General features: G+C 34.2%; 1 protein-coding gene across 1 annotated transcript in view; it reads right to left on the bottom strand.

The window, feature by feature from the left end:
- LOC150097414 (steryl-sulfatase-like) overlaps positions 1–26,925 on the bottom strand; it is a 158,772-nt gene that overhangs the window by 50,677 nt on the left and 81,170 nt on the right. The window contains exon 5 of the mRNA XM_090406909.1: positions 26,784–26,864. Coding sequence (XP_090263035.1) covers positions 26,784–26,864 — 81 coding nt within the window. The remainder of the gene's footprint in view (positions 1–26,783; positions 26,865–26,925) is intronic.

Genomic DNA, 26,925 nt, shown 5'->3' with positions numbered 1-26,925 from the left:
CTCTTCCTCCTATCCACTAAATTTGTAGATTGCATCTTATCAACCTTTCCTCATATCTGACATAGAGATCAGAAATTACTTTAGTTGCCTCTTGGACCCTTTCCAACATTTCTTCATCCTTTTGAAAACCAGATAACCAAATCTGTGCACAGTAGTCCATGTGCAGCGTAATCAGAGCCTTATACAATAGAACAAGAATCTCTTTACTTCTACATATCAGTGTCCTCCACATCATTCCCAGAATTCATTGGGTTGTCCTCACAATTTTGGCAATGTCCTCTAAATTTTAGATCCTTATCCAATATCATCCAAAGATCTCTTATTTCCTCCACCTCCAACAATATATCCCTAACAAGCATAAAATCTAAATCCTATCTTTGTTTTCCAAATTTTAAAACCTTACATTTTGTAACACTGAATTGGCATCCCCACTCCTCTGCCAATTCACCCAATCTATTCAAGTCTTGTATGCCACACCATCTGCTCTACTCCTAAGTCATTTCCATCTTTGCGTCATCTGTTTGCAGATGACGCAAAGATGGAGATCTGAATATCCCCATTCAAATCTTCCCCACAGTCATTAACACTTGAAATACATGGAGGTTAACAAACAGAAACAGTCCTAAAACAGACCACTGAGGCACACCAATAGTGACTTTTCTTTTCTGAGATAATGCTCCCCTGCCATACACAACTTGCTAACATCAGATAGCCAATCTCCAATCCAATACACTAGTCTAATATCCAACCCAATCTACTCTAGTCTGACTATCAACTTATGATGTGGTAATCTATCAAAAGCCTTTACAAAATGGATCCTGTGAGTGCAAGCAGCGTGAATGAAGTCAAGAATAAGTATGATAGCTGGTGCGTGTAGCATGTGGCCTCCCTCGATATCAAAAAGTGGTATATGGGAGATGCGAGTCTTGCAAGATTTAAGGTAACCAGTGGTGTACCACAAGGATCAGTAAACGAGAAAAGTAAACAAGATCATAATTGTAGTAGGTACTAATGCCTTAACTAGTGATAAGTTCAGTATGAGAGAGGACATGAAAGGGTTGTTGAAAGAAGCGAGAGTGAAGAGTGAGAAAGTGAAAATCGTCAGTATTGTTGTGTCAGAAAAAGAGCTGACTCACTATTTGTAAGCCATCTTGTTTCCGACCCAACACACAGTGACGATTAGACCTAAGGATAAGGACATGCTTATGCCTCCAGAGACAGGGCTAAGAGAGTGTTCTATATATGTTCACTCAAAAGTATATCAAACCGAATGAGATTGTTAATATTAAATAAACTTAGGAAATCTGTATTTAGAATTGATAATGTCCGTGTAAAATAAGCAAAGGGAAATTGTGTCTCAGAACCGAAATTGTGCTTATGAGATCTATGTATTAGAACTATGTCAAAACAGTTCGGAGTTGGGATGACCAATCGGCCGTGGAAAAGAGTATGACGTAGTCACCGAGAGAGGGCACTTGCATTTGTAATATAAGGCGTGCCGCGAGACTCAAACGCTCTCTCGTTTTCTGTTCCTGTGTTCCTGTCCAATCCTGGATAGCTACAGAAGCTTGTCGCCGGTGCCCAGCAACAATCTCCTGGTTGCTGTTGTACCGAGTCGAATAAAGCCACCAAAGGAATGAGGTCAGAATTCCAGTAAAGAGCTGTTGGTAAGCTATGCCAACGTGAAGTCAGCGAAGGGCAGCCTTCAAAGATAGTGGAAGTAAGTCGCTGATGCCACAGAAACACATGGTGAGAAAATACAGAAGTCTTGCATATTGGAAGTGAAAGCGTGGAGGGAAGTCACGGAAACCCCATGAAAAGAACAAGATGGTAATGTACAATTTTTCATACTCATTATAGAATTGTAATCATAAAAGGAATAGGAGCCAAGGATTTAAGGAGCTCCACACATTAACTTACCCATAGTGCCTAAAAGACTGCTTGGACTGATCTGTCTGTGTCAAATAAGCTGGTGCCACTCTAAGCTTGTGCTGAGAAAGGAACCTAACCTCTGAACTGTTTGTCAGAAAGAAACTATGTGATACAATGTTAGATATTAGCCTAAATTTAATTAAGTTGTGGGGGGATAGAGCTTGAGCACGAATTAGAATATTTTTCCATGTTAAAATACAAGACGGAATGCATCTGGCATACTTTGTATAAAGCTTGTACATAATTGTGCTTAGAAAATGAGCACTGAGTAACCCTGTATGGAATAATCGAGTCTGAACATAATAATATAACAGAGATATAGGATTATTTCATTTAGACATAAGAATTGAAATTTTGGATATCTTAACCTAAAGAGGGGGGGGGAGGTTCAGACTCTCTAGCATTGAAATTATTACTTAAAGAGTATCTATGCAAGTGTTTATAATAAATGTATTTCTTTATGTCAAAGTTCATGAGTCTGTTGTTTCTGAGATTGAATTACCACTTATAAAACTTACGGACCTGTATGAGTGAAGGGGGAAGCAATTTACGTAACAAAGAAAAGGGGGGAGCCACTACTGCATATCATGTGATCCCTTTGTTGTTTAGCGTTATTTATTTGAGTATCAGAATTTAGTTGCCAGGTGGCGCAGTCGTTCTAAACAAAATATAAATTTGTCGGCAATGAAATAACTGATATGCATCAGAGATAAATAATACATATAGAATAATATAACATAAGAATAAAAGTAAAAGTGACATGAGGCGAAGACGTAACAGTATATTTCCTTGATATGATAAAAATGAATTAAGAAGGGCTTATGATGGCAAACGATTCTATGCATAGGCTGTGTAGAAGGAATGACTGCAAGTTTTTGGATGTGTAGAGTGAGTTTGAGGGAAGATTTGATTTGTATATGAGACACTGCCTACACTTAAATGTGTTTAGTATCAGGAGTCTTGAAAAACTAATAACTATGAGACCTAACACAGAGTGTAAGGTCTCATAGTTATTAGTAACTATGAGACTAAGGCAACATGTTGGGACCTCAGACTGTAGGCATTAGTGAGACCCAGCTATCAGAATCAGACAAACTGTTATCGAGTGTAAAGGGTACAGTATTTTTAGGAAGGATAGTGAGGATAGGAGAGGAGGAGGGCATGCTATTAATGATATTGGATGACTTGAATCCAGTTAGAGCTAAGACCTATGTTTGTAGTACTACTAACAGTATTTCATGTGGCAGTGAGTTTGAAGCCATCTGAGTGTGAGGTGGAATCTAACAAGATCAATTACATAGTGGAGTGTTGTTACAGACCTGGTGGATCGGTTGCTAGTGATGAAGAAATGCATCACCAAATAAAAAAGATGAGCACGAAAACAGTAATCATAATGGGAGACTTTAATTATACAAATACTGATTGGGTAGCAGTAGAATTTCATGAGAATGAAAATGAATTTATTGAGCTGTTGTAGGACAACTTCCTCAAGCAGGATGTGATAAAAGGAACTTGGGGTCAAAAGAGTGTTAGATTTGATTATAGTGTCAGAAGGCATTTCAGTTTAAAGACGTAACTATTCTGCTTCCAGTTGGGACAGGGATCATGCGGTACTCACTTGGGAAGTGACTAAGTTTATGAATGTTCCATTCAGCAAAGGCTACATGCTGAACTACAAAGCAGGAAATTATGACCAACTGTATATTCCTGTGAAATGGGATCAGTTGCTGAATGGGAAGAATATCGACAGTGAATGGAAAGCATTTAAACAATACTTAAACAATGTAATATCAAATTGCCTGAGAGTTCAAAGAATAAATAGGGTAGGAATCAAATGGATGTGTAATCTTATTAAGCAAGAGATTCCTCAAAAAAGGGATGATGTGGAGTACATAAAGATCATGTCTATTATGAAAATTATAAGCCGAAAGCTAGAATAGTCACAACTATTGTATGGAAAGCTAAGTCTGAGTATGAACAGAAACAGGCTTTGTGTGCTAAAGACAACCCACAAGAATTTTATCGATATGCTGCAGGTAAAAGAAAGAATGAATATGAAAGAATAACTCTTCTAAATGCAGGCGGCATTACGGTAAGAAGAGTTATTAGGTAAGAAGTGCAGAAGAAGTTGTTCAACTAATAAGTGCCCATTTTGTTAAAAGCTGTCAACCTGGTATATGCAACATTGAGTTCACTTCTACCTCTTCAGTGGATGAAGAAATCCAGGTGTATGAGGACAAGGCATTAGAGCTATTGGACAAACTTAAAGAATTCAGCAATAGGGACTGATGGGATATCAGCACGTGTGCTAAAAGAGTGTCCAGCTGAACTGGCTATTCCTTTGACCAGGCTGTTTAATATAAGTCTCAAAACAGGGAAGATTCCTCAGGAATGGAAAGAACATATGGTAATTCCATCGCACAAGGTGGTGCAAAGACCTGTGTATCGAATTATTGACCAATTAGTATCTCAGGAGTGGTGGTGAAGATTTTGGAAAAATTGGTCAGGGCACACATTTAGAAATGGATTGACAGTGACTCTCTACTTTGGAATGAACAACAACATGGGTTTACTAAGGGAAGGTCATGTTTTAGCAAACTGCTCACATTCCATAACAATGTTACCATTGAACTAGACAAGGGGAATGGATACACCATGATACTTTTGGATTTTGCTAAGGCTTTTGACAAATACATCATGGTAGACTGTTGCATAAATTTGGAGAATATAGGTTTGGATTATAGAATATTAGCATGGATAAGAGGATGGCTGACTGACAGATATCAAGAAGTGGTATACAGGAGATGTGAGTCTGCAAGATTTAAGGTAACCAGTGGATTACCACAAGGACCGGTGATTGGTCCAGTGTTATTCACTCTATACATTAATGATATTGGAAAGGATTTGACAAGCAACATACAGCTATTTGCTGATGATGCAAAGATAGGTAGGGTAATGCTGCTGATATGCAGTACTTGCAGAATGATTTGAATAGACTGGAATTGTGGGCATGGGAAAATGGATGTCAGTTCAATGTCAGTAAATATAAAATCACTCACTTCGGCATGATTAGATATCCAATGTCATATTATGTTGGTGGGATTATGCTTGAAGAAACTGATGAGGCTAGGGATCTTGGAGTGTTAGCAGATAGGAAGTTGAAGCTCATGGGCCATGTGGCAAAGACTGCAAATACAACTCAAAAGATAATTGCAATGCTGAAACAAACGTTCACATGTAAAAATAAGGATGTCATTTTGCCTCTTTACAAAGCCTTGATAAGACCTCACTTGGACTATTGTGCGCAGGTCTAGTCTCCTGGTATCCATTGTGATTCTGATATAGTGGAGAGAGTGCAGAGGAGAGTGTGTTAAAAATGATATCAGGATTGTGGAATACTTATTATGAAGACAGATTAAGAATTTATAGATAGACTGCAGACACTAGCAAACAGAAGAAAGAGAGGGTGGCTTCTGAAAGGGTGATACAGGATTTCAGTTGATGGAATTTTTCAATTTATGGAGGGTGGGAAAAGGACAAGAGGGTATCCTTGGAAGCTGAGAATGAAAGCCGCTAAGAAGGGGGTGAGAGCTAGATTTTTCTCTTATAGGATGGTGTGTGATTGGAATGGACTGTCATTGGATGTTGTGAGTTCAAGCAGTGTGAACGAATTCAAGAATGAGTATGATAGCTGATGTGTGATATATGACCTCCATCGATGAGTCCCTGGAGGTCTCTCTTAACAATAATAATAATAAAACTAATGCAGTTTGGAGAATGTTGTTTTCCTTTAGTAAATGGACTACATATTGCTGTCCATATATAATGTTGCATGCAAAACAGCTTGTTTAAGAACTTAAGAAGAAAAATATACTTGGAGACAAGGAAGAAATAGTATTCTGGAGGCAAAAATTAGGAACAGTTCATCAAGTGGAAGAGCTGTTTTAAATGAACTGTCAAGTCAGAATTTATGCCAAGGTTATTTTCTTTATGAATGTTTGCTGAAGAAAGATAAATCTGCAGTGAAACTTTTCTACTGAAGTCTGCTGAGGTATGACATGTTTATGGTTTGTTTCACATTAAGAAAAAGAGATTCTTTTTGAAGATAAATCCTTCTTTTGAATTAAAGCAAAAATTCTGAGACACTTGAACTGAATTAATACACATGATGATTGTAGTGGAAAACTTATTTTTGTAAAGCTGAAAAGGATTAAAAAAGGGTTTTGTTTTGTTTGTTTGTTAAACTTAAAACTTGATTATTTTGATTCAGAAATTCAATTTTCAGAAACTTGCTCAATGGTCTTTCAACAATCTTCATTGATTGCCTGGCAAACCTTTTCAATGTTTTCATCATTTCTTCTTGTCAAAGGTAGGCCAGATCGTGGTTGGTCTTCAACTGACATGTCCTCATTTTTGAAATGGGGAAAACCACTCACAGACCTGTCATGTTGTACTTTTCAGCTACTTATTCACGATTTTTAGTGAAGATGGTAAACTGATGGAAATACACAACAGAATCAACAAAGCTGGTATGGTAAGAAGTCAACTGAATAAATATATATGGAATAAGACAGAAATTAGCCAAAACACTAAATTAGTTGTATACAAGACAGTATTCAACAAGCCCATTTTAACTTATGGATCTGAGAGCTAGGTCACAAGTAAAATATTTGACCAAAGACTAGAGACCACAGATATGAGAGTCCTGAGAAAGATTGGGCATGAACAGATGGCCAGAAGTAAAACACTTCACCAAAGACTAGAGACTGCATATATGAGAGTCTTGAGAAAGATTAGGGGCATGAACAGATGGCATCAATGGCAATATCATATTAAAAACGAGGATATTAGGAAAGAACTTGACATTGTCAGCATGCAGGAATGCGTTAGCAGAGCTAATCTCAGCTGGTATGGTCACTTAAATAGAATGGGAGAGGAAAGATTAGCAAAACAAATGTTCTCTGCCAGGTTGGCAGGAAAAATACCCAGAGGAAGACCAAGATATAGGTGGATTGATACAGCAATAAGTGCCTTAGAAGATAGAAATATAAGATCTGATAATGTTGGAGTCTTGACAGGTAACAGATTGATTTGGAGGAAAATTGTAGATAGGAAATTAAAAATTATGTAATTTTTCATGTAGTACTATCATAGTACACCCCTTGAGGGTATATATATCAGGAATTTGATGATGATGACTCATAGACCTGGGTGTTACCTTAAGTGTCATCGTTAACCTACAACCGGCTGGTATGGATGAAATAGTCAGCTCTTGCTAGCTTTTTTTCATGGATCAAATATTCGTCGGCATTCTGCCTTTTATCATGCCATTACCTTCCTCCGCCGTTAATCTCGTTACGGCTATTCTATAGCTAGCCATTAGTGGATTAACTGTTGCTCAGTGACCTTTGTGTCCCCCTGTATGTCTAATGTGTTGCTTAGAATTTCATTTACTGTCCTAAGCTATTTGACCTTTTTTGCCTCTAAAATGATTTATTGTGTTTCTTCCCAAAAATTTAAACGAATTTCACATATCCGGAAAAAATCAATCCTGAAATGACCACCAATCAGCCTTTGCATGAATCTAATTACTGATAGTAAATTTGGTGTAATTTATTCAGTGCACCGGAAGAGTTGCACTGATTGTTCTTTCACTTTACTTATAATGTAGATACAATTTTTTTTGAATTTTAGAATTTTCAAATGTTTGCTTTGAAAATATTATGTCAAATATTTATATTTTTAAATAATATTTATTGAAATAAATATGTCCTTTTTCTTTCGTTTCTAGCCAAATAACATTATATGGATCATCACATTTCAGTTTTAGAAACGATTTTTTGTTATTCATAAAGACAAAATTTAAAAAAAAATGTTAAAATGCTAAATTGCATTACTCAGTTTCTGATTCGAGTCTTTTTGGTATCAAAAATTTATATCCAATGATATTTTAGCAGTGATTCTTCACCTTTGTCTTTTATTTATTTATTTATTTGTATTTTGCATATTCGATAATATCCAGTGCATATCCTCGTAGATATGTTGAAGAAAATATAATGTGAAAAATATCATATATGGAATGATTCAAAATTTTTGCTCATTTTGAAGATTTTCTAATGCTCCCCCCCCCCCCCATCCTTATCCTCTCCTGGAACTCAATTACATAACTACTCTAAACTTCTACATGTTTGACAGCTTTTCTAGACAGTATTCAAAATCTATTACTTCATTTTACCATTTTGATAAAAGATATACGGCAATCAGATTGTACCGTGAAGCTTCTAGTTCTGTACTATTTATTTGCAATCTAAAACCAGCTGTTCTACTGTCTGCTGAAATTTTGTGAAATTTTAGAAATAACATGCTATATTTTCACCATGGAAAATTGTTTATATGCATACCACACAAAAGAAAGTTCAGTAGTATTATTTTTGTTTGTTTTTCTTTAAAAAAATCTAAATATTACTTCTGCTGCTGCTGGAAGCTATTTCTGAAATAATCTACATCTTATAAATACTTGGTAATATCCTCTTAGCTGGAGGAAAAGCTGAAGGCTTATTACTCACAGTGCTATTGAGAAAGAAAGGGGAGAACACTAAATTCGCACTAAAGTGCCTCAGGCTGTAGTACAGAATACATCAAGAATGTCGTTTCCTTTTCCATTGTTGATTACCGATATCCTAACAGAAGTACTGACATTTCATTTACATGCTTATACGTTATTTATGCCAAAATATTTTCTTAATTTATCATGATCAGTTTCACTTTTATTATCGAAAAATTAGAAATTATTTCATACAATTATCTTGAAAAAGAGGATTTGAATTATTTTCAAAGAAAAGGTGCATATGCGTTTCATAATCTTCTTTTTTTTCGGGGGGGGGAATATAGACCTAATCAATCTGTGGATATTTCAGAGAATTTATTTCATAAATCGCTCGCAAGACAACTGTTACAAACGTAAATCACTTGGGGAACATACCCATTCATTTTAGTGTAAAATAGTAGCAAAGGTTCAGTTACTTTAGATATCTAATCTAGAAGAAAATGTTATGTCTGCTGAGATTAGAATCTTACGTGAATAATTTTTCTGACATGATTTCTCTATTCGTTATAATATAACCAATTTCCAGATTCCCCCCCCCCTCCTACAGACTCCATGTTATATGCAGTGATTTTGTCGTTGTAGTACAAGAAAAAAAAATCAGATAACAGAAGAAAAATATGTAGTATTTTCTTTTCCACTGGCTGAATTTACAATGTTCTTTCTTTGTGTTCTGTAGAGAAAGTGCAAATGACTTTTTTCTTACTATTTTTGCCATTATAACATCTGATATAATTATAAGAGTGACATTTTACCGTTTTTCTCAAACACGAGAAACAGAAATAAGAAAGTAATAATATTGTTGATTCTGTCAAACTTCATTGTAGCAGAAATTTTTATTAAATTTTGTAATATATATATCTCTGAAACAAGAAATTTGGAACCCATATCACATCAATGTTGAGTGTTGGCAAGGTGAAAATGTTCACGTTATTATTTATATATTTCATTTATTAACTAGGGGGACTATGACAACCCCCCCGTGTTCCGGACTGGTAGGCTGGTTCTCCTTGAATTGTGATGACTCGAACTTTCTTTGAAGACTCGAAAGGGGGGTTCCCCACCCCCGGCGCCCAACCACCTGAGTTCGGACTGGTAGGCCGGTCGGTTCTCTTTGAATTCTGATGACTCGAAAGGGGGGTTCCACCCCACTGGTGCCTACAGTTCCCCCCCCCACAAGTTCTGGACTGGTAGGCCAGTTCTCCTTCAATTCTGATAACTCGAAAGTGGGGTTCTGGCCCGCAGCACCTAGGGTAGCCCCCGAGTGTCGAGTCTTCAAAAGGGGGACTCCACCCCCTGGCGCACAACCCCCGAAGTTCCGGACTGGTAGGCCAGTTCTCCTTGAATTCTGATGACTTGAATTTTGAAGACTCGACACTAAGGAGTTTCAAAACATTTCAAAAAATGTGACATAAAAAGGCTTATCATTTTATTTATATATATAGGGTAGATTTTATTTTATTATTTTTTATTGTTTTGGTGAAATACTTTACCTGGAATACTCTTTCCAGTTCAAGAGGAACTGTAAAGAGTATTCCAGTTCCTCTTATATTTTATTCTTTCGAAAATATCACTCTGTGTTATAAAAAGAACTTAAAAATTAGCCTTCAAGATGAAAAGGAAACAGTACATTCAGGTATCCCTCTATCAATATTTGTAGTCCTGAAAAGGACTATTTGATGGCCCTGAAAAGAAACATTTTTTATTTCATACTGTTAAAAATTTAAAATTCTTGAACAGTTTGGAACACCCTATAGCAAGGGTAAACACACAAAGCAGTTTTACGCTCAGGGCACCAGATTTTTTTCCTTTCTGATATTTTTTTTATTACACACATAACACTTGCGTGCAGGTTTTTTTTTATTAGCCATTAGTGGTAGATTTTTGGGATAATGGTTGGAATTAGCAGTGTTCAACCTCAGATGTCTGGCAGGCCTGCCTGTTTTTCTGCTTGCTGAAGGCAGTGCATATGCATGTAGCAATGCTTTTGCAATTTCTATTCTGTATTCTAGATATGTTATAGTAGACAAACATTTTTTCCTTTTCTTGTGCAGAAGGAAACTGTTCCAAATAACAAAATCCAATATATGTCCAAACACTTTTTTGTAATATTTTTTATGCTGTTTCCTTATTACAGAGTAGAATGATAGTTGCTGATCGCACCTGTCGACTCCACCCATAGTGTCATTGTATGCACACACAGCAACTGGTTTTTCTTTCTTCAAACCATGCTTCTCCACAGATTCCGTTGATGGATTGTGCAGGGAAGACAGTAGAAAAACATCTTTCTTGTCTTTCCAACGTTGTGCAAAGACTTTCCCTCACTGATAAGTTCGGATTTCCCCTTCGATAGCTTTCCTGAAGCCAGATCTGGAGGCATGTCTCGCCTTTTTGCATTTACAGTACCATAACTATCTGTACGTTGCAGTAAAAGCAAATCAGCGAGTTCAGGACACATATAGTAATTATCCATTGTAATGCAGTAACCTATACCCAGTAAAGGGTTTAGTAACTGCATTATTGCATGCATCGACAAGGGGGGGGGGTCCGAATATTTATCATGCTCGCTTATAGTTTGCTTTCCCGTATAAGGTTTGAAATCCCAAAGATATCCACTTTCCGATTCGCAAAGCATAAAAAATTTTACTCCATACTTCGCTTTCTTTTTGGGAATATACTGCTTACATTTCAGTCTACCTTTGAATGGCATAAGGCTTTCATCGATACTCAAGTCTCTCTCAGGAATGTAGAGTGATCTACATTTCTGACAGATTTTCATCAGAAAATCATAAATTTTGTTGAGGACTGGGCAAGGATGTGTTGCCTGATCATATTCCTCATTATTCTGAAAATGCAAATACTTCATGATGAGACTGAATTGTTTTTCAGTCATAACATCACGAAACATTGGCGTGTTCAGAATCCAGTCTGTAGACCAATACATTTCGAGAGCGGGCTTTTTCACGATACCTTGCACAATCAAAAGTGCTATAAATGTAAGGAGCATGTTGATATCTATTGGGCTCCAAGTTTACTGTGAGAATTGCTGCTTGCCATCTCATAAATGAATTGTGTCTTGGGTATACTTACTAATTATTCCTTTCTGCCCAGCTCTAAGCTAATGGAGATTTACTAATCCCCACTGAGAAACAGAACAATAAAACATGCAGCACATTAAAGAGCCTCAAGCAATATCTGAATATTTTAAGGGCAGACATTTCTTGTTTGGTTTTCCACTTTCTTTATTCTGATAATGCATTTAAAGGATGACAGTGGTTTTAAATATTAATTTCGCCTATTACCGAATATCACATAATTTCCTGATTTATAGTAATCAGGAAATAATATGTATATTTTGTGATTTATAATTTGCTAATTTATAATAATCACCACATAGTTTCAGTATCGAAAAATTAAAGTTATGTGGAACAATTACTAGAGAAAAATAACGAATTAAATAAAAACTGTACCTATGTTTCATAACAGTTTTCGGGTGTGTGATAGTGATGCAATGGGGGGGGGGGGGGGGTTAAACTATCAGAGGCGAAATAAAGTTCAATTCTATTGTGAAAGGAAACGAAATTTTACATTTGATATACATATTTTGAATGATAAAAATAAGCAAATGCATTGCTTACTTTAAAAATAAAATTGGAGAATAAAATATCTGAATTATGCAGAAAATATCTAAATATAAATTTAAATCATAACTGTTAATTTCATTTTGTAATGACCAATTATACAAGGAAACTAAGAAAGTAAAAGTACAAAGAACAGTAGATTACTATACAATATGAAGAAAAAATTTAGTGATATGATTAAAGAATTTCATGTTATTCTCTATAAAGCAAAGTTGCTCAAGCATGTCCTAAAGTAAATCTGTGAAGTATTATTCCATTTCAATGGTTTTGTACAAAAATAAAAATAATATAAGCTGGAACGTTGCAGCCGGTTTTCTTTTCTTTTTTTAAAAGAATATTTCAAATAATTATTGTGAATTAATTTCTTCGAGAACAAAGAAAAATGTTTTGTCTAGTAAGCGATTAGAAAAAAATTAGCGCAAAAAAATAAAATAATTAAATTGGTTCTCCAAGGTAGGGCAATATTTAAGTGAAGAAATTATGCAAGATCTTTATTTTGTCCAGACATTAAAATTGTATTCTACAATAAAATAAGAAAACAAAAATATAAATAATTTCTCTATTTTTAGTCCTATATAACTAAAATCTAGTTACCCAACATAGAACAAGGAAGTGCATTTCTTGTTATATGGCAACTGAGAGACAGTTACAAATGTGAGATAATCCGATTAACCGTTCTCTTCAGCGTGAGGGTTTATCACACCTTCTAATGGACATGACAGTCAAATTGCACTTCTTATCCAGGTTCTTTCAACAGGTGGGCTGAATCATATCCAGATTTAGCTGGACGTCTATAGATCCTGGCTGGGAGGTTAAAGGCTTTCAGAAGCAAAACAATAGTTTCAGCTGTAGTTTTACCCAAAAGAAAAAATTTTACGCCCACTCTCTGTTCCTTGTTGTCAGCCATCACAAAATCTCCAAACTTGCTTGCAACCACTAACAAAAAAGCAGCCAGAACAATGAACCAGTTCACAGGATAATGCCACTTGACAGACTGGTGCAGAAAACTGCATACTCACGATGCCTAGCAGCAGCATCTGTAACTAGAAAATACATGCATGCCAAGTTCAGATTTCAGTTATTTCTGGGTACCCCCTCCTCGTATTTAGACACTTGGCTATAACATCTTATAGTTGTTATTTAGAAGAGTTTCACTTATTTTTGCTTCAGTAACACCACCACATAACTGACATGTTGACATGGTACTTCTGTAATTCTTCTGCAGTTCACACATCATTTTTGTTGATTTGTCTTATGCAGGAACATATACATTTAGTTTATATATAAACTAACATATATATCCTTGTATATATTTTAGTTTTCTTAGGGAGAAAACTAAGAGACTTATGGCCGGCATTTGTGTTCCTAATCAATTCACTTAGAAGTTAAAATATATAGTTAATCACTATATATATGCTGTGTTGTTTACATTGAGTTATGGAGTTTTTCCCCATAAGATGGTGTTAACAGAGATAATGGCAGGGGATGTGATTTACATAATGCTTTTTGGATCATACATCAAGCATGTTTTAAGTAGTTTGTTTCTTGTGAAATGATGCTTTCAGAATTAAAAAAAAAGGAAAAGTGCACTACAAAATATAAACACAAACTATTTCAAAAAAGAAATTTTTATGCCTGTTGACAAAGAATGCATAAATGCTTTCAAATGAAACTGCACTGTTGATTTTACATCCAAAATTTATTAATTCATTTTGATAGCCAATCAGAGATAGCTGGTCCACAACTATCACTAATTTTAAGTGGCATCCGAGATGGCTGACAACACCATCTCGTGGTCCACAACAATATTTTAATGTCTGAAATAGTGTGGGCTCTGCCATTGATTTTCTTGAGTTTACAAGCAAAAAAACCCGATCTCTGAATTAGTTGATCTCTTGCCAATGCTGGAGATCAACTAATTCAGGAACCCATTGAAGAAAGGCTTAGAAAAAGTTCCTCTGGTCAGCAACTAGAATCAAACTTAAGTCCATCATCATGTGACTTAGCGCTGTGGATGCAAAAGCCAATTCCACTGAACTACTTAGGTTCACCTTTAGTATATTTAATACTTAAAATATTAAAAGCAGAAATGACAACAGTTGTGTAACTACATACTCTGAAACTCTGCAGTATAAGGCTCTCTAAGAGCATTGTGGACCAAATGAAACTGCTTGGAGAAAAATAAAATTTCTAAGAGCTTCACTTAAAAGAAGGTTGTCACAATGTATCCAAACATAATTTTCCATTCAGCTACCCTCAACAAATGTTAATACATGTCAAATTTATTTCTGAAAACTGTAGTCTGGGGGGTGGGGTGGGGGGAATAACTTCTCACAAATTCACCATAATAAACTCTGTACAACAAACTTATTTTTGGTCCCTATTGGTTCACTAAAATGAACTAGATATGAACTAGAATGAACATCTACTGTATTAATCCATGCAATTCTTTACTAACTTTTTTTTTATTTTCAATTTAAATAATTAGAGGAGAGTGGAGATTGAACTGCCCACTCAGTCTCCAAAAGTTAGATGGGGCTAAAATGGCCTCGCCTACTCCCTATATACGGGAATAAAAATGTGTTAGCTGATTTTTTTTTTTAATAATTAGAGGAAAGCAGTAAAGACAAGTAATTTCAATGATAGTAAGAGGACAGAAAACAGATGGCTTGATTATCTTTAAATGTTTATTTGCTTCTAAACCCATTGTATCAATTTCTTAGTCTACAATCAGTCAGCTAAAGATAATGAGAACGGCAGGAGTTAAACAAACTGGTTAAACCATTAATACATCATGAAAGTGGAATTATGGGTAGTGGTATACAGGAGAAGATCTCTCTCCCCACTGCCCAAGTAATACATCTGGATCCACCCCAGATATATACAGTTGGGGAAGATAGTTTGTAACATATATATATATATATATATATATATATATATATATGTATATATATAAATCGACAATCTAATTCAACATTTTTTATGTGATTCCTACCCACGAAATGTAAGCCTATAGTACATTAGTACTATAGGGTTACATTTCGTGGGTGCCTTAGATAGCTAAGTTATTTTTCTATGTTAAAAAACGTTTAATTTTCTTGACCAAAAAGCTCTGGAAAAACTTTTATTGGGATTATATTGATCAAGTGTATATAATAAACAACTAAGTTATACCAACTAGTTTCAACAACTAAGTCTGTTGGCATCTTCAGGGTACATAACTGATGTAAGGCACTAAAAAGTAAAAAACTGTTACAAACTAAAATCAACCGATTCCAATTATATTAAACAAAGAACAGAGTGCGTACAATACATTCATAGAGCGTGGATGATCTCACTTGTTGTTATTTAGGAACGTTCTATAGTTGGCACTATAATTCAGTTCTGGCGAGTTGAAGGATCTGATAAGGGTCTTCCAGATCACGGGCAAGATTAGTCCTTGGTTCCTGTTAAGGTTTTGTGTACAGCAGGCAACTGTTGTGGCCTCCTTAAAAATTCGGGAGCGGAAGTCCTCCTCCGTGTAAGGAATTGTGCTTCTATCCCACTCTATGGTATGATTCGTTCTTGAGAAATGAAACGCTAACCTCGATTTTTCTTCTCTGTTATTATTGACATTACCTATATGTTCTTTTTGCCTAATTTCAAGGCTCCTTGAAGTTTGGCCGATGTAATTCAAGCCGCACGAGCATGGTATGTTATAAATTCCGGTATATTTGGAGAAAGGATAGCTATCTTTTGGAGATCTTAAGAATTGTCTAATCGTTTCTGTGGGTTTAAAGGCCACTCTTATTTTATGTGGTCTAAGGAGTCTAGCAATTTTATTGGAAACTGTCCCTAAGTATGGAATGATGATGGTAGAAATATAACGTGCATCATCTTGTTGTCTTTGTCGGGGTTCAGAGAAAAGTATCTTGTGGACGAGTCTTCGAGGAAATCCATTCATGGTAAGGTTGGTGGATATCAGGGATAGTTCTTCCTGGAGGTCTTGTTGATCTGTTGTAAAGAGAGAGGCACGGTTCTTCAACATGTGTACAATACTAAGTTTCTGAGAAATGTGGTGTGAGGAAGTGAAATGTAAATAACGTCCTGTATTGGTAGGTTTGCGGTAAACTGAGAGGTTGATACCGCCATTCGGAAGCTTCTTAATTAAAGTGTCCAGAAATGATAATTGGTTATCTTCTTCAAGTTCTAGAGTGAATTTAATTGTGTGGTTCCAAACGATAAAGATATCATCCACGTATCTCATAGTGTGGATTTATCACCATAGCGTGGATTTAGGGTCTGTTTGAGTTAAGATTTTACTTTCAAAATCCTCCATAAAGAGATCAGCACAAGATGGAGAGAGGGGACTACCCATTGCAAGGCCAGTCAATTGCTGATATATGGTTTTATTGCATAAGAAAAAGTTTGACGGAACAGAGAAGTAATGTCTTGTGGGAGCAAACTTCCTAAAATGTTGATCACTTCCTCCACAGGGATGTTAGTAAATAGAGATGGAACATCCAGGCTGGCGAGTAAATCCGTATTGGAGATAGAGATGTTCTCCAATACGGATTTACTCGCCAGCCTGGATGTTACATCTCTATTCACTAACATCCCTGTGGAGGAAGTGATCAACATTTTAGGAAGTTTGCTCCCACAAGACATTACTTCTTTGTTCCGTCATTGTTTAACATCAAACTTTTTCTTATGGAATAAAACCATATATCAGCAATTGACTGGCCTTGCAATGGGTAGCCCCCTCTCTCCATCTTGTGCTGATCTCTTTATGGAAGATTTTGAAAGTAAAATCTTAACTCAAACAGACCCTAAACCTACACTATGGTGGAGATACATGGATGATATCTTTATCGTTTGGAACCACACAAAAAAGGACCTGTTCGACTTTCTTAAGAAAATCAACTCTCTACACCACACAATCAAATTCACTCTAGAACTTGAAGATAACCAATTATCATTTCTGAACACTTTAACCTCCCTACCGGCTAGGACGTCTATAGACGTCCAACTAAATCTGGATATGATTCAGTCCAACTGTTTAAAGAACCTGGATAAGAAGTGCAATTTGACTGTCATGTCCATTAGAAGGTGTGATAAACCCTCACGCTGAAGAGAACGGTTAATCGGATTATCTCCCGTTCGTAGCTGCCTCTCAGTTGCCTATAACAAGAAACGGGCTTTCTTGTTCCATGCTGGTGAAGTGGATTTTAGTTATATATGATAGACTAAAAATAGAGAAATTATTTATATTTTTGTTTTCTCTTTTTATTGTACAATACAATTTTAATTTCTGGACAAAATAAAGGTCTTACATAATTTCTTCACTTAAATATTGCCTTACCTTGGAGAACCAATTTAATTTTTTATTTTTTTGCGCTAATTTTTTTCTAATCGCTTAGTAGACAAAATATTTTTCTTTGTTCTCGAAGAAATTAATTCACGCTAATTATTTGAAATATTCTTTTAAAAAAAGAAAAGAAAACCGGCTGCCGACGTTCCAGTTTATATTATTTTTATTTTTGTACAAAACCTTCGAAATCGAATAATACTTCACAGGTTTCCTTTAGACAATAATATGAAATTCTTAAATCATATTACTAAATTTTTTCTTCATGTTGTATAGTAATCTGTACTTTCACTTTCTTGGTTTCCTTGTATAATTGGTCATTACAAAATGAAATTAACAGTTATGATTTAAATTTATATTTTCCAGATAATTCAGATATTTTATTCTCCAATTTTTAAAGTAAGCGATACATTTGCTTATTTTTATCATTCAAAATATGTATATCAAAATTTCATTTCCTTTCACAATAGAATTGAACTTTATTTCGCCTCTGATAGTTTAACCCCCCTCCGCGTGGCATTACTATCACACACCCGAAAACTGTTATGAAACATAGGTACAGTTTTTATTTAATTCGTTATTTTTCTTTAGTAATTGTTCCACATAACTTTAATTTTTCGATACTGAAGCTATGTGGTGATTATTATAAATTAGCAAATTATAAATCAGACAATATACATATTTCCTGATTATTATAAATCAGGAAATTATGTGATATTCGGATATAGATGAAATTAATATTTAAAATCACTGTCATCCTTCAAATGCAATATCAGAATAAAGGAAGTGGAAAACCGAAGTTTCGAAATACATATCGAAAGCCCGCTCTCGAAATGTATTGGTCTACAGACTGGATTCTGAACACGGCAATGTTTCGTGATGTTATGACTGAAAAACAATTCAGTCTCATCATGAAGTATTTGCATTTTCAGAATAATGAGGAATACGATCAGGCAACACATCCTTGCCCAGTCCTCAACAAAATTTATGATTTTCTGATGAAAATCCGTCAAAAATGTAGATCACTCTACATTCCTGAGACTTGAGTATCGATGAAAGCCTTATGCCATTCAAAGGTGGCATATATATACTGAAATGTAAGCAGTATATTACCAAAAAGAAAGCAAATTATGGAGTAAAATTTTTTATGCTTTGCGAATTGGAAAGTGGATATCTTTGGGATTTCAAACCTTATACGGGATAGCAAACTGTAATCGAGCACGATAAATATTACTGCACGATAAATATTACTGCATTACTGCACGGATCTCCCCTTGTCGATGCGTGCAGTAATGCAGTTACTAGACCCTTTAGTGGGGAAAGGTTGCTGCATTATAATGGATAATTACTATATATGTGTCCTGAACTCGCTGATTTGCTTTTACAGCATCGCACAGATAGTTATGGTACTGTAAATGCAAAAAGGCGAGATATGCCTTCAGATCTGGGTTCAGGAAAGCTATCGAAGGGGGAAATCCGAACTTATCAGCGAGGGAAAGTCTTTGCACTACGTTGGAAAGCCAAAAAAGATGTTTTTCTGCTATCTTCCGTGCACAATCCATCAACGGAATCCGTGGAGAAGCATGGTTTGAAGAAAGAAAAACCCATTGCTGTGTGTGCATACAACGACACTATGGGTTGAGTCGACAGGTGCGATCAGCAGCTATCATTCTACTCTGTAATGAGGAAACAGCATAAAAAATATTACAAAAAAGTGTTTGGACATGTTATTTGAATTTTGAGGTGTTTGAATTTTGTTATTTGGAACAGTTTCCTCCTGTACAAGAAAAAATGTTTGTCTACCATAACATATCTAGAATACAGAATAGAAATTGCGAAAGCATTGCTGAATGCACATGCACCTTCTTCAACAAGCAGAAAAACAGGAAATCCTGCCAGACATCTGAGGTTGAACGCTGCTAACTCCAACCATTATCCCGAAAATCTACCACCATATAATAAAAAAAATATCAGAAAGGAAACAAAAATCCTGTGCCCTGAGTGTAAAACTGCTTTGTGTGTTTACCCTTGCTTCAAGGTGTTCCACGCTGTTCAAGAATTTTAAATTCTGAACACTATGAAATAAAAAATGTTTCTTTTCAGGGCCACCAAAACAGTCCTTTTCAGGACTACAAATATTGATAGAGGGATACCCGAATGCACTGTTTCTTTTTCATCTTGAAGGTTAATTTTTAAGTTCTTTTTATGACACAGAGAAACTGGAAAGAGTATTCCAGGTAAAGTATTTCATCAAAACAATAAAAAATAATGAAATAAAATCTACCCTATATATATATATATAAGATGATAAGCCTTTTTATGTCATGTTTATCGAAACGTTTTGAAACTCAGGGGCTACCCTGAGTGTCGAGTCTTCAAAATTCGAGTCATCAGAATTCAGGGGCGGAACCCCTTTCGAGTTATCACAATTGAAGGAGAACTGATCTACCATACCGGAACACGGGAGGTTGGGCATAGCCTCCTAGTTAATAAATGAAATATATAAATAATAACGGGAACATTTTCACCTTGCTAACACTCAACATTGATGTGATATGGGTTTCAAATTTCTTGTTTTGGAGATTGTAATATATATATATATATTAAAAAGTTTTGTAATAAAAATTTCTGCTACAATGAAGTTTGGCAAAATCAACAATATTATTACTACCTTATTTCTGTTTCTCGTGCAGGAGAAAAATGGTAAAATGTCACTCTTATAATTATATGAGATGTTATAATGGCAAAAATAGTAAGAAAAAAGTCATTTGCACTTTCTCTTCAAATCACAAAGAAAGAACATTGTAAATTCAGTCAGTGGAAAAGAAAATACTACATATTTTTCTCCTGTTATCTGATTTTTTTTCTTGTAGTACAAAGAAGAAATCACTGCATATAACATGTAGTCTGCAGGAGGGAAAAAAATCTAGAGATTGGTTACATTATAACGAATAGAGAAATCATGTCAGAAAAATTATTCACGTAAGATTCTAATCTCAGCAGACATAACATTTTCTTCTAGATTAGATATCTAAAGTAACTGAACCTTTGCTACTATTTTACACTAAAATGAATGGGTATGTTCCATAAGTGATTTACGTTTGTAACAGCTGTCTTGCGAACGATTTATGAAATATAATTTATGAAATTATCTGAAATATCCACAGATTGATTAGGTCTATACCCCCCCCCCCAAAAAAAAGAAGATTATGAAACGCATATGCACCTTTTCTTTGAAAATAATTCAAATCCTCTTTTTCAAGATAATTGTACGATTTAATTTCTAATTTTTGATAATAAAAGTGAAACTGATTCATTATAAATTAAGCAATTATTTTGGCATAAATAATGTATAAGCATGTAAACGAAATATCAGTATTTCTGTTAGGATATAGGTAATCAACAATGGAAAAGGAAACAAGATATTCTTGACATATTCTGCACTACAGCCTGAGGCACTTTAGTGTTCTCCCCTTTCTTCTCAATAGCACTGAGAGTAATAAGCCTTCAACTTTTCCTCCAGCTAAGAGGATATTACCAAGTATTTAGAAGACGTAGATTATTTCAGAAATAGCTTTCAGCAGCAGAAGTAATATTTAGATTTTTTTAAAGAAAAACAAACACAAATAATACTACTGAACTTTCGTTTGTGGTATGCATATAAACAATTTTCCATGGTGAAAATATAGCATATTATTTCTAAAATTTCACATAATTTCAGCGGACAGTAGAACAGCTGGTTTTAGATTGCAAATAAATAGAACAGAATTAGAAGCTTCAGGATACAATCTGATTGCCGTATATCTTTTTGTCAAAATGGTAAAATGAAGTAATTGATTTTGAATGCTGTCTAGAAAAGCTTTCAAACCTGTGAGTTCTAGGAGAAGATAAGGGGGGGGGGGGGAAGCATTAGAAAATCTTCAAAATGAAAAAGAATTTTGAATCATTCCGTATATGATATTTTTCACATTATATTTTCAACATATCTACGAGGATGTGCACTAGATATTATCGTAATATGCATAATACAAATAAATAAATGACGAAGGCGAAGACTCACTGATAAAATATCATTGGATATAAATTTTTGATACCAAAAAGACACACAATCGGAAACCGAGTAATTCAATGTAGCATTTTAATATTTTTTTTTTTTTTTTTTGGTCTTTATGAATAACAAAAAATCGTTTCTAAAACTGAAATGTGATGATCCATATAATGCTATTTGGCTAGAAACGAAAGCAAAAGGACATATTTATTTCAATAAATATTGTTTAAAAATATAAATATTTGACATAATATTTTCAAAGCAAACATTTGAAAATTCTGAAATTCGAAAACAAATTATTCAATTATTATACGTAAAGTGAAAGAACAATCAGTGCAACTCTTCCGGTGCACTGATTTGTAGAATTACCAAGTATTTATAAGATGTAGATTATTTCAGAAACAGCTTCCAGCAGCAGAAGAAGTAAAATTTAGATTTTTTTAAAAGAAAAACAAACACCAATAATACAAATGAACTTTCTTTTGTGTGGTATGCATATAAACAATTTTGTATGGTGAAAATATAGCATATTATTTCTAAAATTTCAGCATATTATTTCTAAAATTTCACATAATTTCAGCGGACAGTAGAACAGATGGTTTTAGATTGAAAATAAATAGAATAGAATTAGAAGCTTCAGGATACAATCTGTTTGCTGTATATCTTTTGTCAAAATGGTAAAATGAAGTAATTGATTTTGAATGCTGTCTAGAAAAGCTTTCAAACCTGTATAGAAATTTAGAGTAGTTATGCAATTCAGTTCCAGGAGAGAATAAGGAGAGGGGGGGAGCATTAGAAAATCTTCAAAATGAGCAAAAATTTTGAATCATTCCGTATATGATATTTTTCACATTATATTTTCAACATATCTATGAGGTGATGCACTAGATATTATCGTAATATGCACAATACAAATAAATAAATAAATGACGAAGGCGAAGAATCACTGCTAAAATATCATTGGATATAAATTTTTGATACCAAAAAGAAACGATCGGAAACCGAGTAATGCAATTTAGCATTTTAACTTTTTTTTTTTATATTGTCTTTATGAATAACAAAAAATCGTTTCTAAATCTGAAATGTGATGATCCATATAATGCTATTTGGCTAGAAACGAAAGAAAAAGGACATATTTATTTCAATAAATATTATTTAAAAATATAAATATTTGACATAATATTTTCAAAGCAAACATTTGAAAATTCGAAAAAAAATTATTCAATTATTATACGTAAAGTGAAAGAACAATCAGTGCAACTCTTCCGGTGCACTGATTTGTAGAATAAAATACACCAAATTTATTATCACTAAATAGATTCAATGCAAAAGCTGATCAGTGGTCATTTCAGGATTGATTTTTTCCCCTATGTGAAATTCGTTTCAAGTTTTGGGAAGAGACACAATAAATCATTTTAGAGGCAAGAAAGGTCAAATAACTTAGGACAATAAATGAAATTCTAAGCAACATAATAGACGTAAAGACAGGGGGGAAGGGACACAAAGGTCACTCGGCAACAGTTAATCCACTAATGGCTATAGAATAGCCGTAACGAGATTAACGGCAGAGGTAGCTAATGGCATGATAAAAGGTAGAATGCCGACGAAGTTTTGATCCATGAAAAAAGCTAGGGAGTGTTGAATATTTCATCCACACTGGCCGGTTGGGAGGTTAATTAAGAAGCTTCCGAATGGTGGTATCAACCTCTCAGTTTACCGCAAACCTACCAATACAGGACGTTATTTACATTTCACTTCCTCACAACACATTTCTCAGAAACTTAGTATTGCACACGTTGAAGAACTGTGCCTCTCTCCTTACAACAGATCAACAAGACCTCCAGGAAGAACTATCCCTGATATCCACTAACCTTACCATGAATGGATTTCCTCGAAGACTTGTCCACAAGATACTTTTCTCTGAACCCCGACAAAGACAACAAGATGATGTACGTTATATTTCTACCATCATCATTCCATACTTAGGGACAGTTTCCAATAAGATTGCTAGACTCCTTAGACCACATAAAATAAGAGTGGCCTTTAAACCCACAGAAACGATTAGACAATTCTTAAGATCTCCAAAAGATAGCCATCCTTTCTCCAAATATGCTGGAGTTTATAACATACCATGCTCGTGCGGCTTGAATTACATCGGCCAAACTTCAAGGAGCCTTGAAATTAGGCAAAAAGAACATATAGGTGACGTCAATAATAACAGAGAAGAAAAATCAGGGTTAGTGTTTCATTTCTCAAGAATGAACCATACCATAGAGTGGGATAGAAGCACAATTCCTTACATGGAGGAGGATTTCCCCTCCTGAATTTTTAAGGAGGCCACAACAGTTGCCCGCTGTACACAAAACCTTAACAGGAACCAAGGACTAATCTTCCGTGATCTGGAAGACCCTTATCAGATCCTTCAACTCGCCAGAACTGAATTATAGTGCCAACTATAGAACGTTCCTAAATAACAAGTGAGATCATCCACGCTCTATGAATGTATTGTACGCACTCTGTTCTTTGTTTAATATAATTGGAATCGGTTGATTTTAGTTTGTAACAGTTTTTTACTTTTTAGTGCCTTACATCAGTTATGTACCCTGAAGATGCCAACAGACTTAGTTGTTGAAACTAGTTGGTATAACTTAGTTGTTTATTATATACACTTGATCAATATAATCCCAATAAAAGTTTTTCCTAAGTTATTTTTTTTTCTATTTTTGTATTTTTTTGCAATTTTATTTACTTTTTATGTAATGTGGAAATCCTACTCCAGAAACCAACCATGGTACTTTTTCAAGCCACATCTTACCTTCGACAAGATGGTAGTGGTCTCATGCTCAGTGATGAACTACATCTCTCACTTATAGACAATCACAAACATCCATGCCCATAGTAGGATTCAAACCCACAACCTGTTGTCTGGAGAGCAGACATATTAACCAAGAAGGCCAACAAACTTTTAATTATGAATAAATTATCTTTATAAACACATTTTCACACTGAGTACACTAAATTATTATACCTGAATTACAGATAATGAAAGATGTTTAACAAAAAACCAATTTTATTTCAAAATTAGCGTATTTATTAATATTCTTAAATTTAGTAAGGTATGCCATCTAATATTAGTTTCTACAGTTTGGAAAATTTAAAATTAAAGAAAACAACAGCCATTTGTACAAAGAAACCTAACCTTCTATTAATTATTTTTATTTGTGCCTGTATAATATATAATCCCATCTCCCCAATACATACCCATCCATTGCATTGAATGCTTGTAGGTCCTTCCATTGTATCACTGATTATGTATGAAAGTCAATAAATCTCTCAGCTAATAAGAATCATTTATTTGCTTTTGATAGCAGAATATTGAACTATCAGGAGTGCATATGAAATAAAGATCATCTATATCATAGCACACATCGATTCACCAAAGCCATGATTAATCCAATTAAAAAAAAAAAAAAACATAATCTGAAAAAAACATTTACAAACAGATCTATTTTTAATTAAATAAATAAATAAAAAGCAGCTCATTATGTCACGCACACAAAAAAAGTTGTGCATGGTATACCTTTTTCACAAAACACAGTTTCAAAGCTTATTTTGAAAATTAATTTGCTCAAAAATTACTGCCACCAAAAATCAATCCTGATATCAAACTGCTATTCAGATAATTTCCTGGTTATGTTTTATATAACTTATATAACTAGGAAAAGATATAAATATATATTAAAAGAAATTATATACAGGGTGTCCACATTGGATCTCCCTAGTTTCAACATGTTACTGCTACTTAAGTATATGGGCCATGGTATCGAAATTCTACAAATGAGAAGGAACGCTCACCAAGTTTTTGTAAAAAAAAAAAAATTCTTGATGAAATTTGTAGAGTCTCTGGAACATTTGTAAAACTAAACCTTACATATTTCTGCATTTCGATTTTTTACCATTCTAATCATTATGCTTTAGAATCAAGGGTGTCACTGATCATCTAAATATATATTATTCTTATACTTATCTCTACAATCCTTGGGTAAGAAACTATATTTTACACTTTCCCCCACCCCTTATACTTAGAAAAAGAATAAAATTACATGAGGGAAAGCAAATATTAAAAAAAGGCATGATAGAAAGATAATCTTATCTAAATACACAAAATCATTTACAGTGAAACACTTCAATTTATTAACAATCATTTACACTAATTCCAAGCAGTTTATAACTCGAAATTAGTTACCCATGAAACAGATCTAAATACATAAAAATTTATACACATGGGATCACACAAATATAAAACCACAAAGCACCACTCATGTGATGATAATAAAATAATAATATTATTAATTACGGTATACTTCAGTATTATACAAGTATACCATAATTAAACATTTCTACCTATCCTTTAGAAATTTCAATTGCAATTTTAAATAGCAACATTAAAACACTCATATGTGTGTGTTTTTTAAATTCAGTTTAATATGTAATTTTACATATGATTTCAATAACAGTGTCATTTCTATGTTTTGTTGTGTTTTATTTTTTTTTGAGACTGCAAATTAAATATATCACACAAACCATAGCAACCTTCATTAATGACATGATTGTTTAAACATTTTTTTTTAAACCTCAATAAGTAATAGAATTAACTACACATTATTTGTCTGACAACTGAATTTAGAGGAGCAATTAGCTATGCAGATATTTTATGAAATAAATTAAAAAAAAAAACTTCTTTTGGATATACAATAATGCTTTATCTAATTTGATTATGACCTAATAAATGAAATGGCATATTATTTATCTTAATTAAATTACAAGGAGGAGAATAAACAGTGAAATTTTAGATATCTGTTCAGACAATTCTTTTAATTTGCAATGTCCATATTTTACATACAAAACATTTTATATACAAATTAACATATCTAGTATGCCACTTATTCTAGGATTTATATTTAGAATCAGTGCAATGACATGATGGAAAATTGCAACAAGGCTGTAACCATGGTCGCCATATAGTATTCCAAAAATTAAACTGCTGAGGTACTGGAGTAATGGTGTTTTTGTGTTCTTTTACTGCCTTGTTAATAAGTGCAACTATTTTTAAATACCTTGGGTGAGAATTTACATCTACAGGATTATTTTCTGATGGATCTTTAGCAATGTTATATAAGAGTGGGGGATCATGATAAACTACATACTTACTAACACACTGGCATATAAACTCACACTGTGTAGAGTTTGGCAGCCATTTAGGAGAGGCATAATGAACTTTCCATACATCACCTAGTAAAAAAAAAAGAAGAAATTCAACACCAGCATACAAAAAAAATCTATTACTAATCTT

Source organism: Typopeltis vanoorti, chromosome 17 (assembly GCF_054136105.1).
Source record: "Typopeltis vanoorti isolate ZY-2024b chromosome 17, IOZ_Tvanoo_1.0, whole genome shotgun sequence".
NCBI lineage: Eukaryota > Metazoa > Arthropoda > Arachnida > Uropygi > Thelyphonidae > Typopeltis > Typopeltis vanoorti.
The sequence above is the reverse complement of the archived record's forward strand: the minus strand, read 5'-3'. Positions and strand labels throughout refer to the sequence as shown.